The 20,447-nt window shown below is 44.3% G+C and overlaps 9 protein-coding genes; 4 read left to right on the plus strand and 5 right to left on the minus strand.

Annotated features, from left to right (window-relative positions):
* Positions 1 to 569: 569 nt before the first annotated feature.
* Positions 570 to 2,409, plus strand: FFUJ_05336 (uncharacterized protein; the record flags this gene model as incomplete). XM_023578535.1 has 6 exons in its annotated part: positions 570 to 747; positions 885 to 1,691; positions 1,735 to 1,780; positions 1,826 to 1,980; positions 2,033 to 2,221; positions 2,270 to 2,409. The coding sequence occupies 6 exons, from the start codon at positions 570 to 572 to the stop codon at positions 2,407 to 2,409; spliced, it is 1,515 nt and encodes a 504-aa protein (XP_023431529.1).
* A 131-nt stretch (positions 2,410 to 2,540) lies between these two features.
* On the minus strand, positions 2,541 to 3,646 carry FFUJ_05337 (related to naringenin,2-oxoglutarate 3-dioxygenase; the record flags this gene model as incomplete). XM_023578536.1 has 3 exons in its annotated part: positions 2,541 to 3,203; positions 3,261 to 3,327; positions 3,381 to 3,646. The coding sequence occupies 3 exons, from the start codon at positions 3,644 to 3,646 to the stop codon at positions 2,541 to 2,543; spliced, it is 996 nt and encodes a 331-aa protein (XP_023431530.1).
* Positions 3,647 to 4,493: 847 nt separating this feature from the next.
* On the plus strand, positions 4,494 to 5,226 carry FFUJ_05338 (related to 2,4-dihydroxyhept-2-ene-1,7-dioic acid aldolase; the record flags this gene model as incomplete). XM_023578537.1 has 2 exons in its annotated part: positions 4,494 to 4,806; positions 4,862 to 5,226. The coding sequence occupies 2 exons, from the start codon at positions 4,494 to 4,496 to the stop codon at positions 5,224 to 5,226; spliced, it is 678 nt and encodes a 225-aa protein (XP_023431531.1).
* Positions 5,227 to 5,505: 279 nt separating this feature from the next.
* Positions 5,506 to 7,402, plus strand: FFUJ_05339 (related to AMP-dependent synthetase and ligase; the record flags this gene model as incomplete). XM_023578538.1 has 5 exons in its annotated part: positions 5,506 to 5,800; positions 5,857 to 6,596; positions 6,646 to 6,737; positions 6,789 to 6,910; positions 6,981 to 7,402. The coding sequence occupies 5 exons, from the start codon at positions 5,506 to 5,508 to the stop codon at positions 7,400 to 7,402; spliced, it is 1,671 nt and encodes a 556-aa protein (XP_023431532.1).
* Positions 7,403 to 7,523: 121 nt separating this feature from the next.
* Positions 7,524 to 8,959, minus strand: FFUJ_05340 (probable ornithine aminotransferase; the record flags this gene model as incomplete). XM_023578540.1 has 3 exons in its annotated part: positions 7,524 to 7,655; positions 7,704 to 8,411; positions 8,468 to 8,959. The coding sequence occupies 3 exons, from the start codon at positions 8,957 to 8,959 to the stop codon at positions 7,524 to 7,526; spliced, it is 1,332 nt and encodes a 443-aa protein (XP_023431533.1).
* Positions 8,960 to 9,522: 563 nt separating this feature from the next.
* On the minus strand, positions 9,523 to 10,895 carry FFUJ_05341 (related to amidohydrolase AmhX; the record flags this gene model as incomplete). XM_023578541.1 has 3 exons in its annotated part: positions 9,523 to 10,273; positions 10,328 to 10,710; positions 10,773 to 10,895. The coding sequence occupies 3 exons, from the start codon at positions 10,893 to 10,895 to the stop codon at positions 9,523 to 9,525; spliced, it is 1,257 nt and encodes a 418-aa protein (XP_023431534.1).
* A 526-nt stretch (positions 10,896 to 11,421) lies between these two features.
* FFUJ_05342 (related to proline oxidase) lies at positions 11,422 to 12,876 on the plus strand (the record flags this gene model as incomplete). Its single annotated transcript, XM_023578542.1, has 1 exon — positions 11,422 to 12,876. The coding sequence occupies one exon, from the start codon at positions 11,422 to 11,424 to the stop codon at positions 12,874 to 12,876; it is 1,455 nt and encodes a 484-aa protein (XP_023431535.1).
* Positions 12,877 to 13,232: 356 nt separating this feature from the next.
* FFUJ_05343 (uncharacterized protein) lies at positions 13,233 to 14,953 on the minus strand (the record flags this gene model as incomplete). XM_023578543.1 has 4 exons in its annotated part: positions 13,233 to 13,745; positions 13,793 to 14,204; positions 14,257 to 14,389; positions 14,440 to 14,953. 4 exons carry the CDS (start codon positions 14,951 to 14,953, stop codon positions 13,233 to 13,235), a joined length of 1,572 nt encoding a protein of 523 aa, XP_023431536.1.
* A 2,572-nt stretch (positions 14,954 to 17,525) lies between these two features.
* Positions 17,526 to 20,357, minus strand: FFUJ_05344 (related to trichodiene oxygenase cytochrome P450; the record flags this gene model as incomplete). XM_023578544.1 has 6 exons in its annotated part: positions 17,526 to 18,750; positions 18,798 to 18,985; positions 19,557 to 19,731; positions 19,795 to 19,878; positions 19,934 to 20,240; positions 20,288 to 20,357. The coding sequence occupies 6 exons, from the start codon at positions 20,355 to 20,357 to the stop codon at positions 17,526 to 17,528; spliced, it is 2,049 nt and encodes a 682-aa protein (XP_023431537.1).
* Positions 20,358 to 20,447: the final 90 nt, after the last annotated feature.

Below are 20,447 nucleotides of genomic sequence, written 5' to 3' on the forward strand. Positions count from 1 at the left end.
AAAAAAACATGGTTTCTCAAGTTTTAATGGCTCTACTTACTAATGTTGAAGAACTATAGGGGGTACTATAGGGTTGGTGTTTACATACAGTTATACCCTAACCTTATCTAATACCAAAGAGGAGTTATAAATAAGTCTAACTACTAACTACGAAAGAACGAACTTGTTCAGAAGCTAAAAGACGGTAAGGTCTCGCTTTACCGTTATGGGAGAATCTCGCATATAAATATTATGTGGTGTACTGCATCTCACTCACCGAGTGGGACCAGCATATTATGCGGGGGCTATCGTAGAGGCGCTAGGGTCGCCCCGCTCGCAAGACACTTATGAGACACGGTGTAGTTCTGCATGTATGTCAACATATTTCAAGGCCCGTGCCGTGGTTTGTTGGGGTTCCACCCACGGTCCCGGATCTCGTCTCCATCGCTCCGCTCGCCTCTGTCAGATCTGATCTTTGTCACCAAATAGCCGAGATTGACCGTGTTAGATCTTTGGTAGGACTTGATACTCGTTACTCGTCGTGTTTACTCTGCTTCTCTATTTGGATCACAGACTTTTTTTCTGTCAGGATGCATATCGAGTCAAATTCGGATGCGAACCTCCAAGACCTGTTCTGTCAGCTTGCACGCTATTTTAGTGCCAACGAAGACAAAATCTCCGCTGCAGAAGCTTCCAAGTGCTTCCTGTGCCTTTCGTTACTCGATTCTGTCGCGCTAATTCGCCTGTTCTTCTTGCTGTGCCCATCTTGTGAGTTTCATCTTATTTGCTTGAGTTGACCCTTTGAGTCTGTGATAGCTTTTATTGACCTGCTAATGGGCAAATACAATACACCACCCACTTGGTACTGATTATGCGGTGATGCCTACTGACATTAGTTTCGATAGTCCGATCAGTATTGTCGCACCAAGGTGGGGTGTCTGCTGTGTTCCCGACAACACCTTCTAGACCCAGCGACGATAACGACACCCATAGGCAGCCAGATCCTCCAGAGCCGCCGCCTGGGCTTCGTGACCATCAAAACTCACACGAAAACAACAGCTCGAGTATCCCTGGTTTTGAAGAATTGCAGGATCCAGTTTCCACAAACGACAATGGTCTGCCCACTGCACATTCAAGCCCGGCTGCGGAGAACGGTGGCGCCCAGGTCTCGGGAGAGATTGATGACATTTACACGCTTGAATCAGGTTTCCTAGAACCAAACACTTTCTACCAGCAACAAACATTGAACGAATTACAACACCCAATCTCAAACACCCTAACGGTAAATCCTTCTGACACGATGGCCTTCCCTGACAACGATAACGCCATCGGCAAAACACGCCTGGCCACATGTAGCGAACTAAGATTCACAGCGACTCTGCGACAGCTTTTAGAAACATGCAAAACCGACAAAAGCCTCTTCATCCGCAAAATCGAGGAATCCAAAGCATCTCTCCCAAATGGGCAAGGCTGGAGAGCCGCTATAGCAATCGAACAAGAAAACGCCGACATGCGGGATTTGTTAAGCATATATCACAGGTTTGAGTGCTATAACATTTACCGCCATGTAGCAGAGGCCGGCTTTCACACTGGTGAGCATTGGATACGAGACAAGCGGCTAGAGCTTGCCAAAAGGCTTTGTGACGACTTTCCTGAGCGGTTCCACGACACTAAAGCGGCCAATAAATGCCTCAACTGGGTTGATCAGGGCTGTAGATATCATGAATGGACTTAAGATGTTCACTCAAGTGTCAGGGCTTGGAATCCTCATTGCGTTGCCTCCTGAGATACCCAGATCAGCGTATGTTCAACATCCCTGGGTAATTGCTGTGTCTCACTCTTACAGGTACACATCGAGATGCGCCAAAGAGCATATGAGTGCGGCAGCTGCTAGGTTCGTTGCTCTTGGCATTAACGACCTTGTAAAAGATTTGAAGCTTTCAGAATTGGGTGATTACATTGCACGAAGGTTGGAAGAAATGACGACAGGCAAGCGACTTGGTATGATGCCCGATTTGGCCTAGCTTTTTTTTCTAACATATTCCTCTTTTAGAACCAAGCCAAAGACTTCAGCAGTCATCTACGCCACGATTGGTATCATCATTGGGCACACCAACTTTGCTCCAATCAGAACAAACTGAAAGCTCACCTGGCGCGATAACAATTTGCGAAGATACAGCTATGTTGGATCATGCAAGTTTCTTATCTCCATCAATGTTTGTAGATGACGATTTGAGCAACTGTATGGCCTTGCGTACGCTCTCGGCGAGAATTTACTGACATGAGTCAGATCAATTGAGCTCGTCTGCATACCTGGATTTAAGCATGGACGATCAGCTGCCGGCTTTTTCCTTCCCATTTGACGAGCTGTATCAACATCTCAATAATACCGAAGTGCAGATGGTAACTTGCAGTGAAACCACGGGGTAATCACTCACTTGGGAATTGGTCCTTTTGCCCAAGACAGGAATATTGTGTCATGGAGAATATTGGAATGATGGTTAATTTCAGTTTCTCTGTTCAGATATTAAACTAATCAGAAAGCAATCCATCTCGTCACTTCAAGTACTAGCCGTCGCGCCAAGATATTCATTCCGCCCAGTAAGCATAGCTCCATGCTCTTTGGCATCAAGACTATCCTCTCTGAACAGGGAATATTTCTTGTTGTGCCATTCCACGCTGTTGATCTCTTTTCCTTCATGATTCTTGAACTTGGCGTCAAACTCAGGTCGCAAGAAGTATATGACAGAAAACTTATCCTGGCCAGCGGAATCAGGCGGGGGAACGACACGATGGAGTGACGAGGCCAACATGCCATTGGACAGGAACCGAAGTGAGTCTCCGACGTTTACCACGGCATGCCCCTCTTGAGGTGGAATAAACGACCAATCTTCACGTCCAGGTAACATGGCCTGCAGACCTTCAGATTTGGAAAAGACAACGGTTAGCGTGCCCATATCAGTATGAGCCATGTTACCAATTCTCTCGTCGCTGCTGCCCCAGGGCAAGTAGTTCAACATGGCCATATTTGCCGACGATGGCTTGTCCTTTCTGTGGCATTGTTTCAGGTCATATGGGAGTTGCAAAGCTTCTGACAAGATGGACAGAATGCAATCAGTATATTCATGAACCCCGCTCATGAACATCTTGAACAACTCCAAGTTATCATCGATGTCTTGTGGGACTATCATGGCATCATCACCAAACATGCCATTGTTGTGAATCTGATATATGTCAGCTCATTAAGCTCAGGAACAAAGTCTATGTCATTTGAGACATACCGAGAAACTCTCGTAACCATCCTTCTTTCCAGAAAATGGCCCGACAGAACATCCGGCTCGCTTATAACTACAAACTTGATTTAGCAGGGCGGTGCGTAGAAGCATTTGCATCTGACGTACCCTAGCAGTCTCGAAGGGAGATACTTCTCCGTGCTGTACTCCTCCTTCTCTTCCAGCGTCATCTTGAACATTGACTTGCCAATGATGGAAAGCTGTTCAACAAGCTTTAGGATATCGCTTGTAGATGGATGTCGGAAGTCGAGATAGAAGAACCCATTGGTTTTGCATTCTGATACAAGATCATTGATAGCATTGGCATCATGAGCGAGTAGTCCTGCTAGTGAAACTGACGCGAGGTTGGCGGTTTTATTTGTGCCTATGGCCATGATGCCTTTAGAGAGCGAGTAAAAATGTGTCCCTTGGGTCAAGTTAAGTTCTATAAACTAATTAGTCTTAGGAGAAATATCGACCCTTAAATACTTTTGACTTGTTAACATCCTTTCATGTCGCATGTTCTACAGTATAATTCCTTAAACCATTGTTTGCTGGCGTTCTGAATCATTGACAATCTGATCTACAATAGTGCCAAGCATACACACATATTAGCTGCCGGCCCCAACATACTCGTCGCAGTCGATGGTGGCATGTATCAGATCATGAGGCTTATTGCACAGGCAGGTACATTAACCCGACATAGTCTTTACATGTGGACCAGGCGACCAACGGTGTCCTGGGCGTCACTCTCTTCTCATTCTCCACTCGTATCATTCAACAGGCTGACCATTGGACTAGCCGCCTGACTTTTTCACACATAATCTAGTAGGGGAATGAACATAATTACTTGATAATTTGCAGTCTCACTCATCATCATCGCCGCCATCGCTCGCAAAGGATCCAGCCAGCAATATGAGAACACTCAATACAAAAGATTATAATGCACTGAGCTTGGCTCAGCCCACCAACTTCAATTCGATGCTCAAGTCTGGAACGATACTATGGGGCACTGGCTGTCGAATTCCTCACGAAGAGGCGGCTCGAATCGTTGCCTCGACGCCATATCATTTTTGCTTCCTTGATGCGGTTAGATTCCCTATTACCCAAAGACAAAATTCACGCCCATACGATAATGGAAAGGTATGAGTGACTGATGAGTGAATGCAGGAACATACGCCGCTAAATATTACTCTGCTTGTGAGCATGATTCGAACGATACAGTATCATTCACACGGCACCATGGTCCCGGTTGTGCGAATCCCAGTATGTTCACCAGAACTAGTCCCACATGCTTTGAACGCAGGCGCAGGAGGAGTGATCATGCCTCACGTACAAAATGCGAAGCAGGCTGAGGACTTGGTTCGACTGTCAAGATTTCCGCCAACGGGAGATCGAAGCTATCCTCCTGCTGCCTTGATCAACGAACATCAACATAAAACACCAGAAGGTCAAACGACGTATGATGTCTGGAATAACCATGCCGCTGTGATCTGTCAGATTGAGGACCTGGAAGGTTTGGAGAATATTGAGGAAATCTGCAGGGTTCCCGGCGGTATGTATCAATCTTGCGTAGACCCGAAACTTGTGCTGATATCCTTTTGCTTTAGTTGATGGACTATTTATTGGCACAGGTGATTTGCGACTATGTATGGGAATGGCTACAGGGAGTCTTGATGGCGATGAGCCTGCTTTCGTGTCGGCCCTTGAGAAGATACGAGACGCGGCCAAGGCCAACGGCCTGCCCATGATGGGATTCGGCATATCTCACTCTACAATGAAGAGCAGGATAGATATGGGATGGAATGCGTTTATTATTCATGGGGACATTACGGCGATATGTCAGTCTGCGATTCAGACGCTGGATTCATACAGTAGCGTCGCTCGTCGCATAGTTTCCAATGGCCATAAGAATGGTGAAAGTGGGAATGGAGAATATCGAAATGGTACGAAGAGGGAGTGGAAGGATGATTAGTAGAGAGCTGTATACATTCTTTGGCTCATCAATTAGAGCCATGTTCAAATGTCATTTTGTTATTGATGTGAATGCTTTAACCACTACGTCAAACCGTCTAATAATCCACTCAGATGAAACTGATTTGTCGCGTACCTAGCTCTGCATGATGTGGAATCGTATGGTAGCCATCCAATTCAGCAGATCAACTACGCCAAGGTGACCTTGAAGTTAAATACCAAGCATCCCTCAGCTCAATATTCTAGCAATACTCCTCACCACAATCGTATTCTTTCCATTATGACTAGTTCAAAGATCAACCTCCCTGACGACATCCTCTTTTCCAGGCTCTTGAAGCTGGTGCGCGAATATCAGGACCAGACTATTGTTGACGACCACAGTCACGGTACACAATTTGGTTATCGTCATGTCCTCGACGGCACCTCAAGACTGCTACAGAAGCTACAAACCCTTCATGGATATACCCCAGAACATTCGGGAGACTTTTTCATTGCTGTTCTGGCTCCAAATGGCTATGAGTTCATCATCGCCGTTCTTGCTGTGCTGGCATTTGGGGGAGTGGTTGTTCCTATGCGTGAGTTAGATAATACGACAATCAGACTTTAAAATAGCCAATTAACCAAACAACAGCTACAGGAGCCCTTCCCACTGAGGCAGCTTATATGCTCCAGCAATGCAACGCACAATACCTGCTCGTCGGCCCCGAGCAAATTGACCTCGGTGAAAGAATTCAAGCTGAACTCGAGATATCCACCTTGACCATTGAAGGCCAGGTTCAGATCGATGCACTACCACCGACAACAGCATATGCCCTCACTCCAACCATGGCGGTATCTGAGGACTATCCCAGCATCTTGTTCTTTACTTCAGGCACAACTGGACCCCCAAAGGGCGTACTTCATGCCCGCAAAACTATCAATAAGTATGCGCGAATGGCAGAAGCAGGACTCAATGATGACATTTGTCTCATACCCAGCGGAGCTTTTTGGTCCGTCTACTTTACAAAAGTCTTCCAAATGCTCCTCACAGGCGTTCGTATCGAAATTCAAAATTTCGGTCGACAGTATAACCTGATATGGGAGAGGTTCCGCGCCAAGACGGCCACCAAGATTGTTCTATCTCCAACCTTTTGGTATGGTATGATGCATTACTTTCAGCAGAACATCTCACAATTACCTGAGACCGAGGTTCAAGAGTACGTTGAAGGGGCTAGGCATCTTCGTGACGCTACTGCGACTGGAGCTATGCCTTCTAAGAGGCTGAAGGAGTTTTGGCGGGATGTCCGTGGTGAGAGGGCATTGAAGGTTCTGTATGGATCTACGGAGACTCAAGAGATCTCGGTCTGCGATGGAGAGGTGGAATTCACTGAGGTAAGACGCACTGTAGTTGGGAGACGTCCCACTGACGAGAGGCGTACAGAACGACCTCGGAACACCTCAACCTGGCGTCGAGGTCAAAGTAGATGGCTTCGAAGGAGAACTTCTTGTCAAGACGCCGTCTTTGTTTCTTGGGTATGTCCTTTCTGTGCACCGGGGGAGAAACAATCACTCACGTCCAGCCAGTTACCTGAACAGACCGGAAGATTCAGCGGAGCGTTTCGACTCCGAAGGGTTTTTCAAGACGGGAGATCTCGTTATCCGTCGCGATAAGAAGCTCATCTTCCAAGGAAGGGCTAACATGGACCGTCAGTATCTGTCTTATCATTTCACTCTTGAATATCGACCATGATCTAACTTTCATCTTGTTCAATGCAGTATTCAAGTTCTACACCTACAAGGTTCCCCGCATGCAAGTCGAAGCATTTCTCACAGCTCTTCCATACATCCTGGAGGGATACGTCCTCCCAGTTGCAGATCCACACTGCGACACCCGTGTTGCCTCCCTTGTCCGACTCCGTGAAGGTGCCGGAAAGGTCAACTTGGAGAGAATCAGAAGCGACTTGGAGAATGAACTCCCGGCCTATCAGCTTCCGACAGTGCTTCGTGTGCTGAAACATCATGAAGAAGTTCCACGGACTTGGTCTGGCAAACTTGCGATGAAGAAAGTGGTACAAAAGTTCTTTCCGCAGGATAGCAATGATCGTCTTTATGATGAGGCGACTGAAGTCTTGGATGTTAGTGAGTTCATGCGGGCCAAAACCTCCAAGTTATGGGATTTGTCAGGAATGCGGCAGTAGACTCTTTGGTGGGCCTGAACTTGATGATAGAGTTGTATACATCACGAGTCCGTGCAAATACGACCTCTTCTCAATAATTTGTAAGTAAACAATATTTAGTGCTTCTATTTAATCCCTTCTCCTATGTGGCATGAGGAAGCTGCGTAAGTTCATCAATCGACTCCTTGATAATTCGAAGCGACCACTTGATCTCTTCTTCCTTGATCACAAGAGGGGGGGAAATGCGGATGATGCCTGTGCGGCTGGATTTGAGCTAGCCAGAAGTCAGTAAACAGGTATATATTCAGCAGCTAAGACTTACCAGCAATCCTTTTTCCATCATCAGCTCGCACAGGCGTATACCTGTATGCCCATTCGTCTTGGATTGGTCAATGACCATCGCATTGAGCAGGCCCCTTCCGCGAATCGTTTCGATGATGTCCGTCTGAGCCTGGATTTCTTTGAGACCATCGCGCATGACGCAACCAAGTCGTTCAGCATTCTCAGCCAAGCCCTCTTCCTCGACAACTTGCAGAGCACGCATCGCAACAGCGGCTCCAAGTGGATTACCACCATATGTTGATCCGTGGGTTCCTGGTTCGACCGTGAGCATTACAGCATCATCTCCCAACACGCATGAGACAGGATACATGCCACCTGTCATAGTCTTGCCCAAAAGAACCATGTCAGGCCTGATGCCACTCCAGTAGTGGCCCAGAAACTTTCCAGTTCTTCCAATTCCTGTCTGAATCTCGTCACAAATTAAGAGAACATTGTGTTTATCGCAGAGTGCTCTTGCATGTTGAAGATAGTCGTCATTGGCAACAATGACACCTGCATCGCCTTGGATCGGCTCAACAATGAAGGCTGCTAGGCTAAATCCAGCTGCTTCAAATGCTTCTTCGAGTGCAGCCTTGTCATTTAATTGGATGTGCCGATCGGTTCCAGGGATGGTGCAGCTGATATTCGGGTCCAATGGGCCATAGTTGTTGCGCGACATGGTATCTGAAGCTAACGCGATAGTTGCTAACTGCAAAAGTAATTTAGCATCGATGAAATTAATCTCATAATGTTCAATTCACATACCGTACGTCCATGGTGGTTTCCAGCCGCCCCCAGCACGATAGCCTCGTTTTCAGGTACACCTTTGACCTTATACGCCCATTTCCTCGAGACTTTAATGGCAGTCTCTGATGCTTCGGCGCCGGTACTCGAAGGTAGAGCTCTATCATACCCAAAAAGCCCAGTTACATACCGCACAAATTGAGGATAGATGTCGTTATGAAACGCGCGAGACGTAAGTGTCAGTCGTGACGCCTGCTCAACTGGGGCAGCGACGAGCTTTGGATGGCAATGGCCATGATTGAGGGCGGTGGAAGCAGCGTGAAAGTCGAGATAGTGACGACCTTCAGGGTCCCATACGGACGCTCCTTGGCCACGGGATAAAACGATAGGAAGAGACTGGTAGTTTTTGGCCGAGAAATCGTGTTCGGCTTTGAGTGCCTCTTCCGAGCTGACTACTGTCGAAGGGCCATGGCGTTCACCGTTGGTGAGTTGAGTGTGGTTTTCAATGCCCATGATCAAAGATGATGTTTCAAAATGCTGATGAAAAGGTAAAGTGTTTCAAAAATGAAAATGGAGACAGAAATAGACTTCGGTTATTTTTCTAGTAAAGTAATAAATACAGAGGACTGTATAACACTCTCTTATATATCGCTTTTAATGCTCACCTAGCTTATCTAAATAAGACCATTTATGGATTGCCAGCAGTTATTTTAATATCTAGACAGGTCGTAACCTATACATACTTCTAGTCTTACGGCAAGTGGATCCTGGTGTCTATAAATAGTTAAGATGTAACGATAAGCCAGCCGACCTTATCTAAGGAGCTTGATCTGCCAATTAGATCTTGCATAAAAATAGTCATTGCACTGAGCTTAATTAATTAGGCTAGTGGAGAGGGAAGGTAATCCATACGGCTAATTTTTATATATATTTAACACTAGCATACTACTTGCAGTCTCGAGGCAAAAAGAGTTAGTAAATTTCGTCACCATTGTATTTTAATACCTTTATTACAGCGAAATTAGAGCCCAACATAATAAGGCGCTGTAATATAAGCTGCTAGTATCAATTCTTTCTCACCGAACTTTCTCATCTCTGCGGAAATCCTCGATGATATCCTGGTAGAAAGTATTATCCGTAAGTACATCCCATCCAGTCATCGCCATTGCCTTTCCAGAGATCACCGACCTCTCGTAAGCAATAGATGCCCCCGCCGCCTTAGTAAAACCAGCTGTATGGTTCTTCGACCCATCCCTCGCTGGGATACCAATGACTGCATGGAGAGCTGGTATAGCGTAAGACACATTTCCTTGATCTGTAGCTGCGGCAACAGGGCCCTCCGTCTTGAGGACTTTGATACCGTTGGCAGCTATGTGCTCTTGAAATGATTTGCATAAGGGTTCATTGACACGCAATTCTGAGTATCCGGCTTTTTCCTCAACGTCTAGCTTGCAACCGGTAGCAAGAGCGCCAGCTTCCATGCATTGACGAATTCTACCAGCCAGATTCTTAGCTCCACGGACCGTGGTGCTTCTAGCTGTGTATTCTGTCTTGGTGAGAGCTGGAATCGCATTAGAAGAAGGTTTCGGTGCTTCAACAATAGCACCATGGATTCTCTCTGAAGGTAGTATCTGCTGCCGCAGCATTGAGACGTTGACATAGGTTGAGACCAACGCATCAAGGGCATTGATCCCCTCCCATGGAGTGGCTCCAGCGTGGGCGCTGACGCCGTGGTATGTGCCTTGAACGTTGTATGATGCGACGTTGGAGAATCCTGCGGAGCCCAAGACGCCTTTGTTCGTGTACTCGTCATCCGACATTGGGTGCCTTCGATAGTCAGAAGCTTCATCTTAGTATGCGCTGATGGGATGAAACTCTTACATCATCAATGACACATCAATCTTGTCATAGGCTCCAGCATTGAGGAGGTCAATCTTTCCGCCTCCATCTTCTTCAGCCGGTGTGCCAAGAAGTTGTACCTTCCCATCAACACCAAACTTTTCCAGAACGTGAGATAGGGCAAGAAATCCAGTCACACTCGCTGTGGCAATAAGATTATGACCACATGCATGTCCCATTCCTGGGAGTGCATCGTACTCTGCATTGAAATTGACAGCCCTGACTCCTTTTCCACTAATGGCTTCGAATGCTGTTAGGAGCCCGTATGCATGTCGCTTTACGTGATGACCGAGGCCTTCCAGTAAGTCACAGATTGCATCATGTGCAATGTGCTCTTTGTATGCGAGTTCAGGATTCTCGTGGATCTGCCACTCCACGCATTAGCAGCTAGGGTCAGAGACTCTCGAAACATGGGTGATGCCCTCACAAGCTTATTCAAAGATTGGAGTTTGGGTTCAAGACTGGAAATGTAGTCGCTCATTACATTTCGTAAGTCTTCTTTTGATGGCAGGCTAGAATGATCCTTCACGGCCGCCTTTTGGTCCTCCATGGAAACAATCATATGGAATGAAATGAGATGAAACGATGAAAGTTGTTTTGTGTCAAAAGCAAAAGTTGAGGGGAGGTCGATCAGATTGCGGATAAGGGCTCAATACCTTGCTAAAGACCTCGAAGGCGTCAGGCAAGTGGATATCATGATTATTATGGCCATCTAGCCCTCGATCGATGAATGCTATATGCACATCACTATTTCTGGTTAAGCATTTCCCGTTGTACTCCTCAGTACTGTGGCGTTCTTCTGTTTCTAGCCGTGTCATTCCAATGGCCTCTTGAAAACGCTATTGGCTCTCCACGTTAGTGTTTCTTCCAATCAGATGTTTTTGGCGCAGTGACTCTCTATACGAAGCTCAACAGAGGCTTGACCGCTATTCTTTTGTATTGCAAGACTCATTTTCTATAGGCAACCTGTACTTAGATATCCCCGCGGCAGCTTGCTCTAAATTTGGATGTCACCTATCTAATTCTTGACCCAACAAGCACCTTTACAGTTGATCATACCTCCGGCTGATACCACAATGAGTCTTATTGCTCGACGATCACTACTTCGGGTGACCACTCCTCGTGCTATCGGAGCCCCCTTAACGTCATACCAACATCTTCAACGCTTCTGGATGCACTCATCAGAGCTCAAAAGCGTGATTTCTCACCATCAACGCACTAATACCGTCGCCGAACCTCCCGTGGTCCTTCCCACTGCCAAATCTACGACGATTGAGCCAAAAACAATCCCTTTATCTATTCTACCGTTGAGAATGATCATTCGGTCTTTGATTATCACCTCGATCTATTCTTCTGCTATACTCCAAAACTCATCTCTTCGAATCCTGTGGATTATAGCACACGCTGAGAATACTATTCTCAGTCATGAGAAAAATCCCATTCTCAAATTCCTTTTCAAGGAAACGTTTTACGCTCAATTCTGCGCGGGTGAGACTCCAGCTGAAGTACGATCTACTGTCACCGGTTTGAGAGACATCGGCTTTGCGGGTGTTATTTTGTCACACGCCAAAGAAACTGCCATGCAGGAGGAAGAAGCAAAGGCCGCTACCACTCACGACATTAGCGAGGAGACGGCTCATGATGTGACGGCCGAGATTCAGCCCTGGGTTGACAGTGTAGTTGAGACTATCAAGATGACTGAGCCCAATGACTATGTTGCACTCAAATTCTCTGGTGCAGGCCGTCTCGCTTTATACAACTTGTCTCAAAACATTGGTCCATCTCCATATCTGTCCAAGTCTATTCACGATATTTGCACCCTAGCCCGCCAACGACGTGCTCATCTCCTCATCGATGCCGAGCACGATTGTCTGCAAGAGGGGGTTGACAAGTGGACCATGACTTATGCTCGAAGCCACAACTCATCAGTCGACACTGCAACTATTTATGGCACCTACCAGGCCTACAGAAAGGTAACGCCTGCGAATATATCACGGCATCTCGCAGAAGCTCAGGAAGGTGGCTTTACTCTCGGTGTAAAGCTTGTTCGTGGCGCCTACCTTGATTCTGACCCTCGTCACTGTTTCCATAATACGAAAGCCGAAACGGATGATTGCTATAATGCAATCTCGAGTGCCATTATTACCAGGCAGTGGGGTTCAGTTGTTGACGGAAATGGAGAGTTTCCTAATGTCCATATGGTTCTTGCTACCCACAACGCCGAGTCTGTTAACCAAGCTCGAGCAATATGTGACGCCGGAAGGGCCAAGACTGGGATTGTCTTTGCTCAACTCCAGGGGATGGCAGATGAAGTTGGCTGCGAGCTTATTCAATCTAACTCTGGCAGAAATTCCGTCGCCTTACCTGTTTATAAATATGTTGTTTGGGGGAATTTGGCGGACTGCATGAAGTATCTTCTTCGCCGTGCTTATGAGAATCGGGATGCAATTCAGCGCACGGAACGTGGACGAAAGGTTATGTGGGCTGAGCTTATTCGGAGATGCAAGATGGCTTTGTCCTTTTCTGGATAAGGTTCATGGGAACTGGAGTTGGAGTTTGACACAGGAGAAGGAAAGAGTCTATGATCGCTGGACATCAATCAAGAGTGAGAGGTATCTGATGCTCTTAGTAAGTCCTATGAGACTTAAATTAGAACCCAGGCGCCCGAGTCTTCACTTAGTTATACAGAGCTGGTGTGTTGTCTCAGTGGTCTAATCCGTCCGTCCCGTCTTACTGAAACTCCTCCAGAAGTCCAAACTTGCTGGTAATCGTCCCAGGGTCCTCCTGTAACCAATAAAATATTGCGTTCTAATTGTTGTACAAGCGCCATGAAAGGTCATGTAGCTTCATCACCAATGCTCCAACGAGTGCCCTCTATTTGTCCTTCTCAGCTTTCCTCATCCTCAGGGGTATCTGGTCTTCGGCCAACATTATTGAAACGCATACAAACCACAATCAGAGCGCCAGGCATCAGTATCAACATGGCTATGAACCAATGCAGACCAAGCCACCTGCCTCCCCAGTCCATTCCAAGTCGGAAGCCAGCAGCCATGACCGGACCAGAGACAACAGCAGCTATTGCATTCAGCACCTCCACAGCTGAAAGGACCGCACCAGCACCGCAGCTAGATGCCATGGTCAACAGGAGACTCCTAAGGGCTGGATTCAAGCAGAAGTTGACTGCGGATAAGACAACTGCTATGATAAACATGACCAAGTTATCGGCGAGCCCAGCCATGCAATAAGCTATCACAAGGATGATATCGCAAGTTCGAGCGACCCATATATCTTGCGTGATAGCTGGAACATGAGATTGTCGCATAATCTTTTGGGCGAAGGGTAGTGCAACAAGGCATAGCCCCAGCTGTGTGAAGCTTTTGATTGAAGTGATAACACCAGCCTGTCCCTATAATTAGCCTTGATTGGCAAATATCGCAGGCTCTATACCTCTGGCCAAGTCAAAGAGAATCGCTTTGCTGCATATTGTTTTGTGATAATCGAACCGATATCCTCGCCAACGTCAATAAAGAGGAGGCTGAAGATAAAGAGAGTCACTGTCGAATCGGACCAAAAGATGTCCCGTAGCGATTTAAACGATTTTGTCAATAGCTCTTGACTCCCGGTGCGGATCCTATACGTGAAAGACGTTTGGCCTCGCAAGCTGCTTGTATCCGATTGCTCACTCTTAAGGGAGAGAGTTTCAGGGATAAATACAGTCGTGATGAGTCCAAGGACTTGAAATCCCAGTGACATAAAGATAGCCGGCCACTCTCCACTGGAAATGAGGTAGTAAATTGCAGGCCCGCTGAGAAGCGTTCCAACAACCAGGCCAGTTGACATAACAACAAAAACACCAGACCTTTGATCAGAATCAGCATAAATGACCATGGGTCAGAAACAAACGCCCATACCTGAGTGACTCTGGGACTGCATCGCTCGCCATTGCATAAACCATCATTACTGGAACTAATGGCCCGCCACCGATAATAGATATAATCGGGGCTACCCAAAGAAGACGCAGAGGAAAGATATGAGGAAACCAGCCTAGAAGAGGGTGAGTTCTGGTTCAGAATGTCTCACCAGTGAAGACGTACAAATCATAATGCCAGCTAAGCCATACAAGACGCACCCCAGTGTCGCTATCATGAGAACTGGCTTGCGACCGTAAACATCAGCCGCGAGACCATAGGGAATGCTGAAGATGACCGTAGGAAGCAGCTCAAAGGTCGCCTTCATGCTCAAAATGATGGAAAGCTCGCCCTGCACACGCTCATCCTTGCAGCGCGGATCTGAAGTAGGGTCAGTAGCACCGTGGTACTGCCGACACAAAATACCCTCCAAAATCTGGCTGAGGATGGTATTGAACATATTGGGCGAAAGCTTCAAGAAAATAAACGACATGTATCCCAATGCAAGCAGTCGAAAGTGATGACGCCATGGGCTGTACTCGTCAACCTTATTATCCTCCTCAACGTCGCGCTCCTCTGGCTGCAAAAGCAACTCGTGCTCGTCAATCAGAATATCTGAGTCTGTCGCGGGGACAGTAAAGCGACGCTTTGCGCCCGAAGAAATGGCAAGGCCGTGCGTATGCGCAGCACGGGGTGCCATGGTGAAAAACGTTGTTGTGTCGTGGTTGAGTTGGGTCAATTAGCGTGTAAGCAAAGCGAGCGGGGAGAAGGATCCCGTAAGGCTAGGCAACTGTGCTATGTATAGTGCAAGCACATATTACTATGTAACGGCCGGGGATATCACGCGCCCGCAAAGCTTGTCAGACGACAGCCGTATTGGATGCAATCGGACGTGGGGGCGTCACAAGGGCTGTATTCAGCAGGTATGTCAGCGAGGGGGTTTCATCAGGTGGCGAAGGGAGGGTTTTTGGCAGTACGTATAGCCACTTTTCCATGGCGAATCTCGGCCAAGATTGCCAGCGAGGTCAGTTACCTCTGCATTCGAAATTAAATCGTTCTCGGAGGGATAGCACGTTTGCAGGGCGGGTGGACTGTTAAATGGACACGTGTAAAGCAACGCTCTGAAAAAAAACCTGACGTCACTGTCTGGCTTCAGAGCTTTTCTTACTTTTGGTAACGTATATGATAAGTGAGTGTGACATGCAAGTAAGTGTGACACTTTTCCCTCCTATACCTAACTTTATAATTAATTAATTAATTAATTAACTACTAGATATATTAGACCTAAACTATAAGGCTAGAATGCTTCTTACCTTTTAGGCCCTTTAAAATAACTTAAAGCTAAGCGTTTAATGTACTATAGATATATATAAGGTTAATTATATAACTTTATATTACTGTTAGAATGGCATTTAATTAAGATATAATTCTATCTTAAAATTATATTAGCTATTTAATTTAGAAGAAGAGATTTTTCTTTATTTTATTCTTAACTTAAATTTATAAGGATTTTCTCTCTAGCTATATAATATAAAAGATATAGTTAATTAATTACTTATTAACTGTAATATACTACCTGTTAGCTAGTGTTAGGCTTATAACTTTATTATATAATATTAAAAGCTTAAAATACTTTATTTTTATAAATATAATTATTAAAGAGCTAAATATAAAGATTTAACTATTATTTATAATTAATTTTAGTTTATAGTAAATATAATTATAAAGTATAATATTTAATTAAATAATATCTAGAACTTTAATAAGACTAGCTTTCTTATAGATATAATTGTAAGTAGGATAGTTATTATAGGTTTAGAAAGGCATTTAAAGCTAAAATTAATATAGCCTAAAAACTAAAAATAGATTATAGTTATTTAGGCAATTAATATAAAAGGCCAGGTAATTTAGCTATTTATTATTAATATAGGTTAATATTACCTTACTAATTAATACTAAAATAGTAACCTTTTAGGTAATTAGGCTATTATAATAACTTAAAATAGCTAGATTAATAATAAAACTGGTCTAAAGTAGTTAAAGCACTTTAATTAGTATATAGCTAAGTAATTAAATAATTACTATTATCTTTTAATCCTTAATAGCTATAAAAGTTATTACTTTATTAAATTTAAGAGATATTATAAGGAGAAGAAGATTATCTAGCTTTATATACTATTTTATTTTTCTTATTTACTTTAGCCCCTTAATATTAAGTACTTTAGTATACTAAAGAAAGCTTATAGTTAAGAAATAAAGTATTTAATTAAATACTCTATTATCTATATTTTAAAGATTAAGTTCTTTTTAGCCTTTTATACTATATATAAGGCTATTATAATAGAAAGAAATATTAAGGGGGCATTTAAAGGAATTAGGCTTATTTCTTTTAATCTAAAAAATATAATCTTAAAGCTTAATATATAGTTATAGATATTAATGCTAGTTAAGGAGGCAATTAAACTATTAACCTTTTAGGCTTTAAGGACCCTAAAGATTATACTTAAGGCTAAATCTTAATTTAAATACCTTAAAAAATAAATTAGAAGGCATTAAAGTAGCTCCTTAAAGTCAATTTTAGAGGCTCTTTAGTATTTTATAAAAAAAATAAAGGCTATTATATATAAGGTTACCTTATTAATAGCTAAGGTTAGAGACCTTTAAGAGGTAAATAAGATATTAAGCCGGCACTATAGGGCAAAAAGGACTAAACTATAGAAAGGAGGGGTTATAATAGTAGATTAAGTAAAAGAAGTAATTAATTAAATAGATATAAATATATAGATAGTTAGGAAATTATTAAGAAGTAGTAGTTAAGGAAGGTCAGTTAGGCCAGGCATTTAGCGATATAGTATATACAGTAAGCCTAAATATAATATAAGAATATATTAAGTAGTAATTAAGATATTTAGGGAAGAGTATAGTAAATAGTTTTAATTAATTAATTAATTTATTATATTTTTATAGTAATTTCTAACTTAAGGGTATAAGAAAAGTGTTATACTTACTTATATATTATACTTATTTATTATATATATTATATATATTAAGATAAATATTTAATTAAAATTATTAAAATTATAATAATTATCTTTAAGGAACTTAATTAATTATATATTTAATAGCTATAATATCTAACTAGCTATAATTAATTTCTTTTTTAGGATTAATGGTTTTCTTTTAAATAATTAGTTATAAGTGCATTTTAGAATATTTCATTATATAACAGCCTAGTACAGGTTTTTCTAACTGTAATATAATTGCTAGTCAATCTAACTCTTTTGTCTGGGTATACATTTTAACTTCATTTCTGGGTGATTTATCCAAGTTTCGGGATCCCTCTTCCATTCTTCAGCTTGGTCATCAGTAAATTGCAACTCATAGCCCTGTAGCAAATAAATGAGAATTGCTCTCAACATCATATCTGCCACGTACTTTCCCATGCACTGTCGCGGCCCAAAGCCAAACCTCCAAAAGTTATACCTGGATTTAACTGGGCTTAGAGATAGATGACGCTCTGGGCGATATTCAAGACTATCCTTTCCCCAGAACTGGTTCCGCTGATTCAGAGCATATGCGTCGACAATGAAGTTGGTGCCAGCGGGGAAGAGGAAACCATCAATTACACGGTCTGTTGGAATTGCCTGCGGAACAGAAAAGGCTGCGAGGGGCCGTAGCCGGGATGATTCTAGTATGCATGCCGATAGGTAGGTGGTTGAGTCAGTGAAGTAGCTGTTGAAATCTCCTCCCTTAGGGCTTTGTCTCCGTTCTTGTGCTTCATCAAGTATACGCCGTTGGTGCTCAGGGTAGGCGGCTAAAAACACGAGGTTCCAAGAAATAGCCCCCAAAGTAACATCTAGGTTGGCAAAAAGAGTCTCATCGAGAGTGTGCAAAAGATGCTCCTGGGTCATTGCACCTGAAGTCACAGCATTATAGAGGTCCACGATCGGGGGTCGAGATCCAATGTGGATAGCTCGATCAAAGGCGGCCCGATTAAACTCAATCCACTGCTCTTTGAATAACTCGAGAGACTTGTTGGTATCGGTCGGGAAAAGTCGTGACCATTTGAATCTCGACAGACCGCCTTCTATGATCTTGCGAAATATCCCTTCGCGCAGAGGTGCAAGTTTAGCAAGAGTGTTTTCCATTTCCCTTGATAAGCGTCCATAAAGCACATCGGCAATGATCCAAAAAGGGAGCATCTTCAAGTCTGCTGCTGGATCGATGATTTCATTGGATAGGTTGTCTCCGGCTTCAAGGGTCTTAAAGTGACGCACGGTTCGTTTCTGTATAATCTCCAAGTATTTTGGTACCGCGCTTCGTATGAATGCAACTTCTGAGACCTCTCTGACCCGTTTCCATTCATTCTGGCTCACGAGGCCAACACACTTTCCAAGTAGTTGCCCCAGTAAATACCCAGAGTTATTATTGACCGCTTTGATGTGTTTGTCTGAATCCTTGAAAACCTGCTGGACGTCTTCAGGTCTTGTGAGAACACTACGATAGATTAGACGGAAATGATTTTAATGGTGCTGCATACGTACACTTCAGGATTAGGACCAGACCATATACGGTAAATGGGCCCATACTCTGACTCCCATTTAACACTGTTTTCTTTGCCGTGTAGAAACTTGGCTGCGTCCCCTTGACCACTGGGGAACCAGTATCTGTTTGAGGGAAAGGGTTTCCCGGCACCAACGTCGCGGACTTGATGAAGTCTGGATAAGAAGGCCTATGAGATGTAAGCAATTGGCGTGCAAAGAATGAAACGGCTGGCACACATTAATGATAGTTGACAGCAGCCAGTTCACGGGTCGGTTGAGTAGACTCAAACCAAGAAACAAGAAAACGAGAAAGGGACCTATCAAAGGACTCCAAGTTACAGTCATCAAGTCATGAAGTGGGTGGATCTGAGGAGTGTCGATCATTTTGATAGATGGGCTCGGATTGAATGCGTTTCATCAGTGGTCTGGCGCTACTGGCAGTAATGAATGAATATCTAAACTTTGGCTCTGCTCTCTGAAGTTGAACCCATTTGGGTTGCTTGTAGCTTGAGCCCCACCTCAAGGTCCGGAGTCCCCCGCCCAATGATCTTGGCTCGGTAGTGGCAGGGCTATTTCGGTGTCCGTTGCTACCTTTTCGGCCCATATTATCGGTCACCATGGTTGAATCTACTACCAAAGACACAGGTTTTCCACCAGATGAGACGTTGGTGAATTTTAATCATGTCCAAATCGTGGCGCTCTCTCCAAAACATCCTTGACAGCTGGACGGTCTAGCATCCTCTGAGCCCACTCACTCACAGCTGGCCAATCTTTTATGTCTAAACCGAAGAGATTAAACATCCAAGGCATGGCAAAGGGAAGATACGACAAGTCTGCTAACGTGGGACGGTCCTTCAAAGCGATGTATCTCTGGCCCGGTTCTGAAAGGCGTTTATTGAGGATATCCCATTGCTTAGTTGTATTCTGGTGCAGTCTAAAGTGACAATTACAATTTAGTAATTATACCCACAATTAAGTACCGCGGTTAATAACTCACTTCTCGATTGTCCTTGGAAGCTGAACTGGCTCTTGTCTATTAGGGTACCCTTTCAAGAAGTAGAGCCAATACTTTGCCGTAGCCCTAGACCGTTTGTTAGCGAACATGTTCATGTATGTAACATCCCTAGTCGGCTTACCCAAGTCCAGCGGTCTGATAGGCCGTCCATGAAAGCACAGCTCCCTTCTCGGCTGCTGTTCTTCCTGTCCACTCTCCATAATTATCAGATCGGTCCGCGAGATATTGGAGACAGGCAGTGCCTTCAAAAACAATCACATCCTGTCCAGTTTCCGGATCGCTGTCCTTAAGAGACGGGACATAGCGCTCTGGATGGATTTTGTAGAACCATTCGTCCTTGGTATCGATAATGGAATGGACGTAGGGAGTTTTTAGCTCTTCGGCTAGGATAATCGGTTTGATGTAGTTGATATACGATGTGGCGTCAGCTTCTTGATCAGCTTCTTGGTCTGAGATGTCTATATTCGAGCTGTACCTTTGATAATGTACAAGATCACCCTGCCATCGGCATCGAGGTCTCCTTTGACTATTTCGCCACTCGCCATGATGGTTCTGGAGATGTGATCGTATATCCAACTCGGTGCTGTTTGAAGTCTATGTCTGTATCTAGATGGAATAAATAGCCATTATGAAGA

This window comes from Fusarium fujikuroi, chromosome FFUJ_chr06 (genome assembly GCF_900079805.1).
Source record: "Fusarium fujikuroi IMI 58289 draft genome, chromosome FFUJ_chr06".
Classification (NCBI taxonomy): Eukaryota; Fungi; Ascomycota; class Sordariomycetes; order Hypocreales; family Nectriaceae; genus Fusarium; species Fusarium fujikuroi.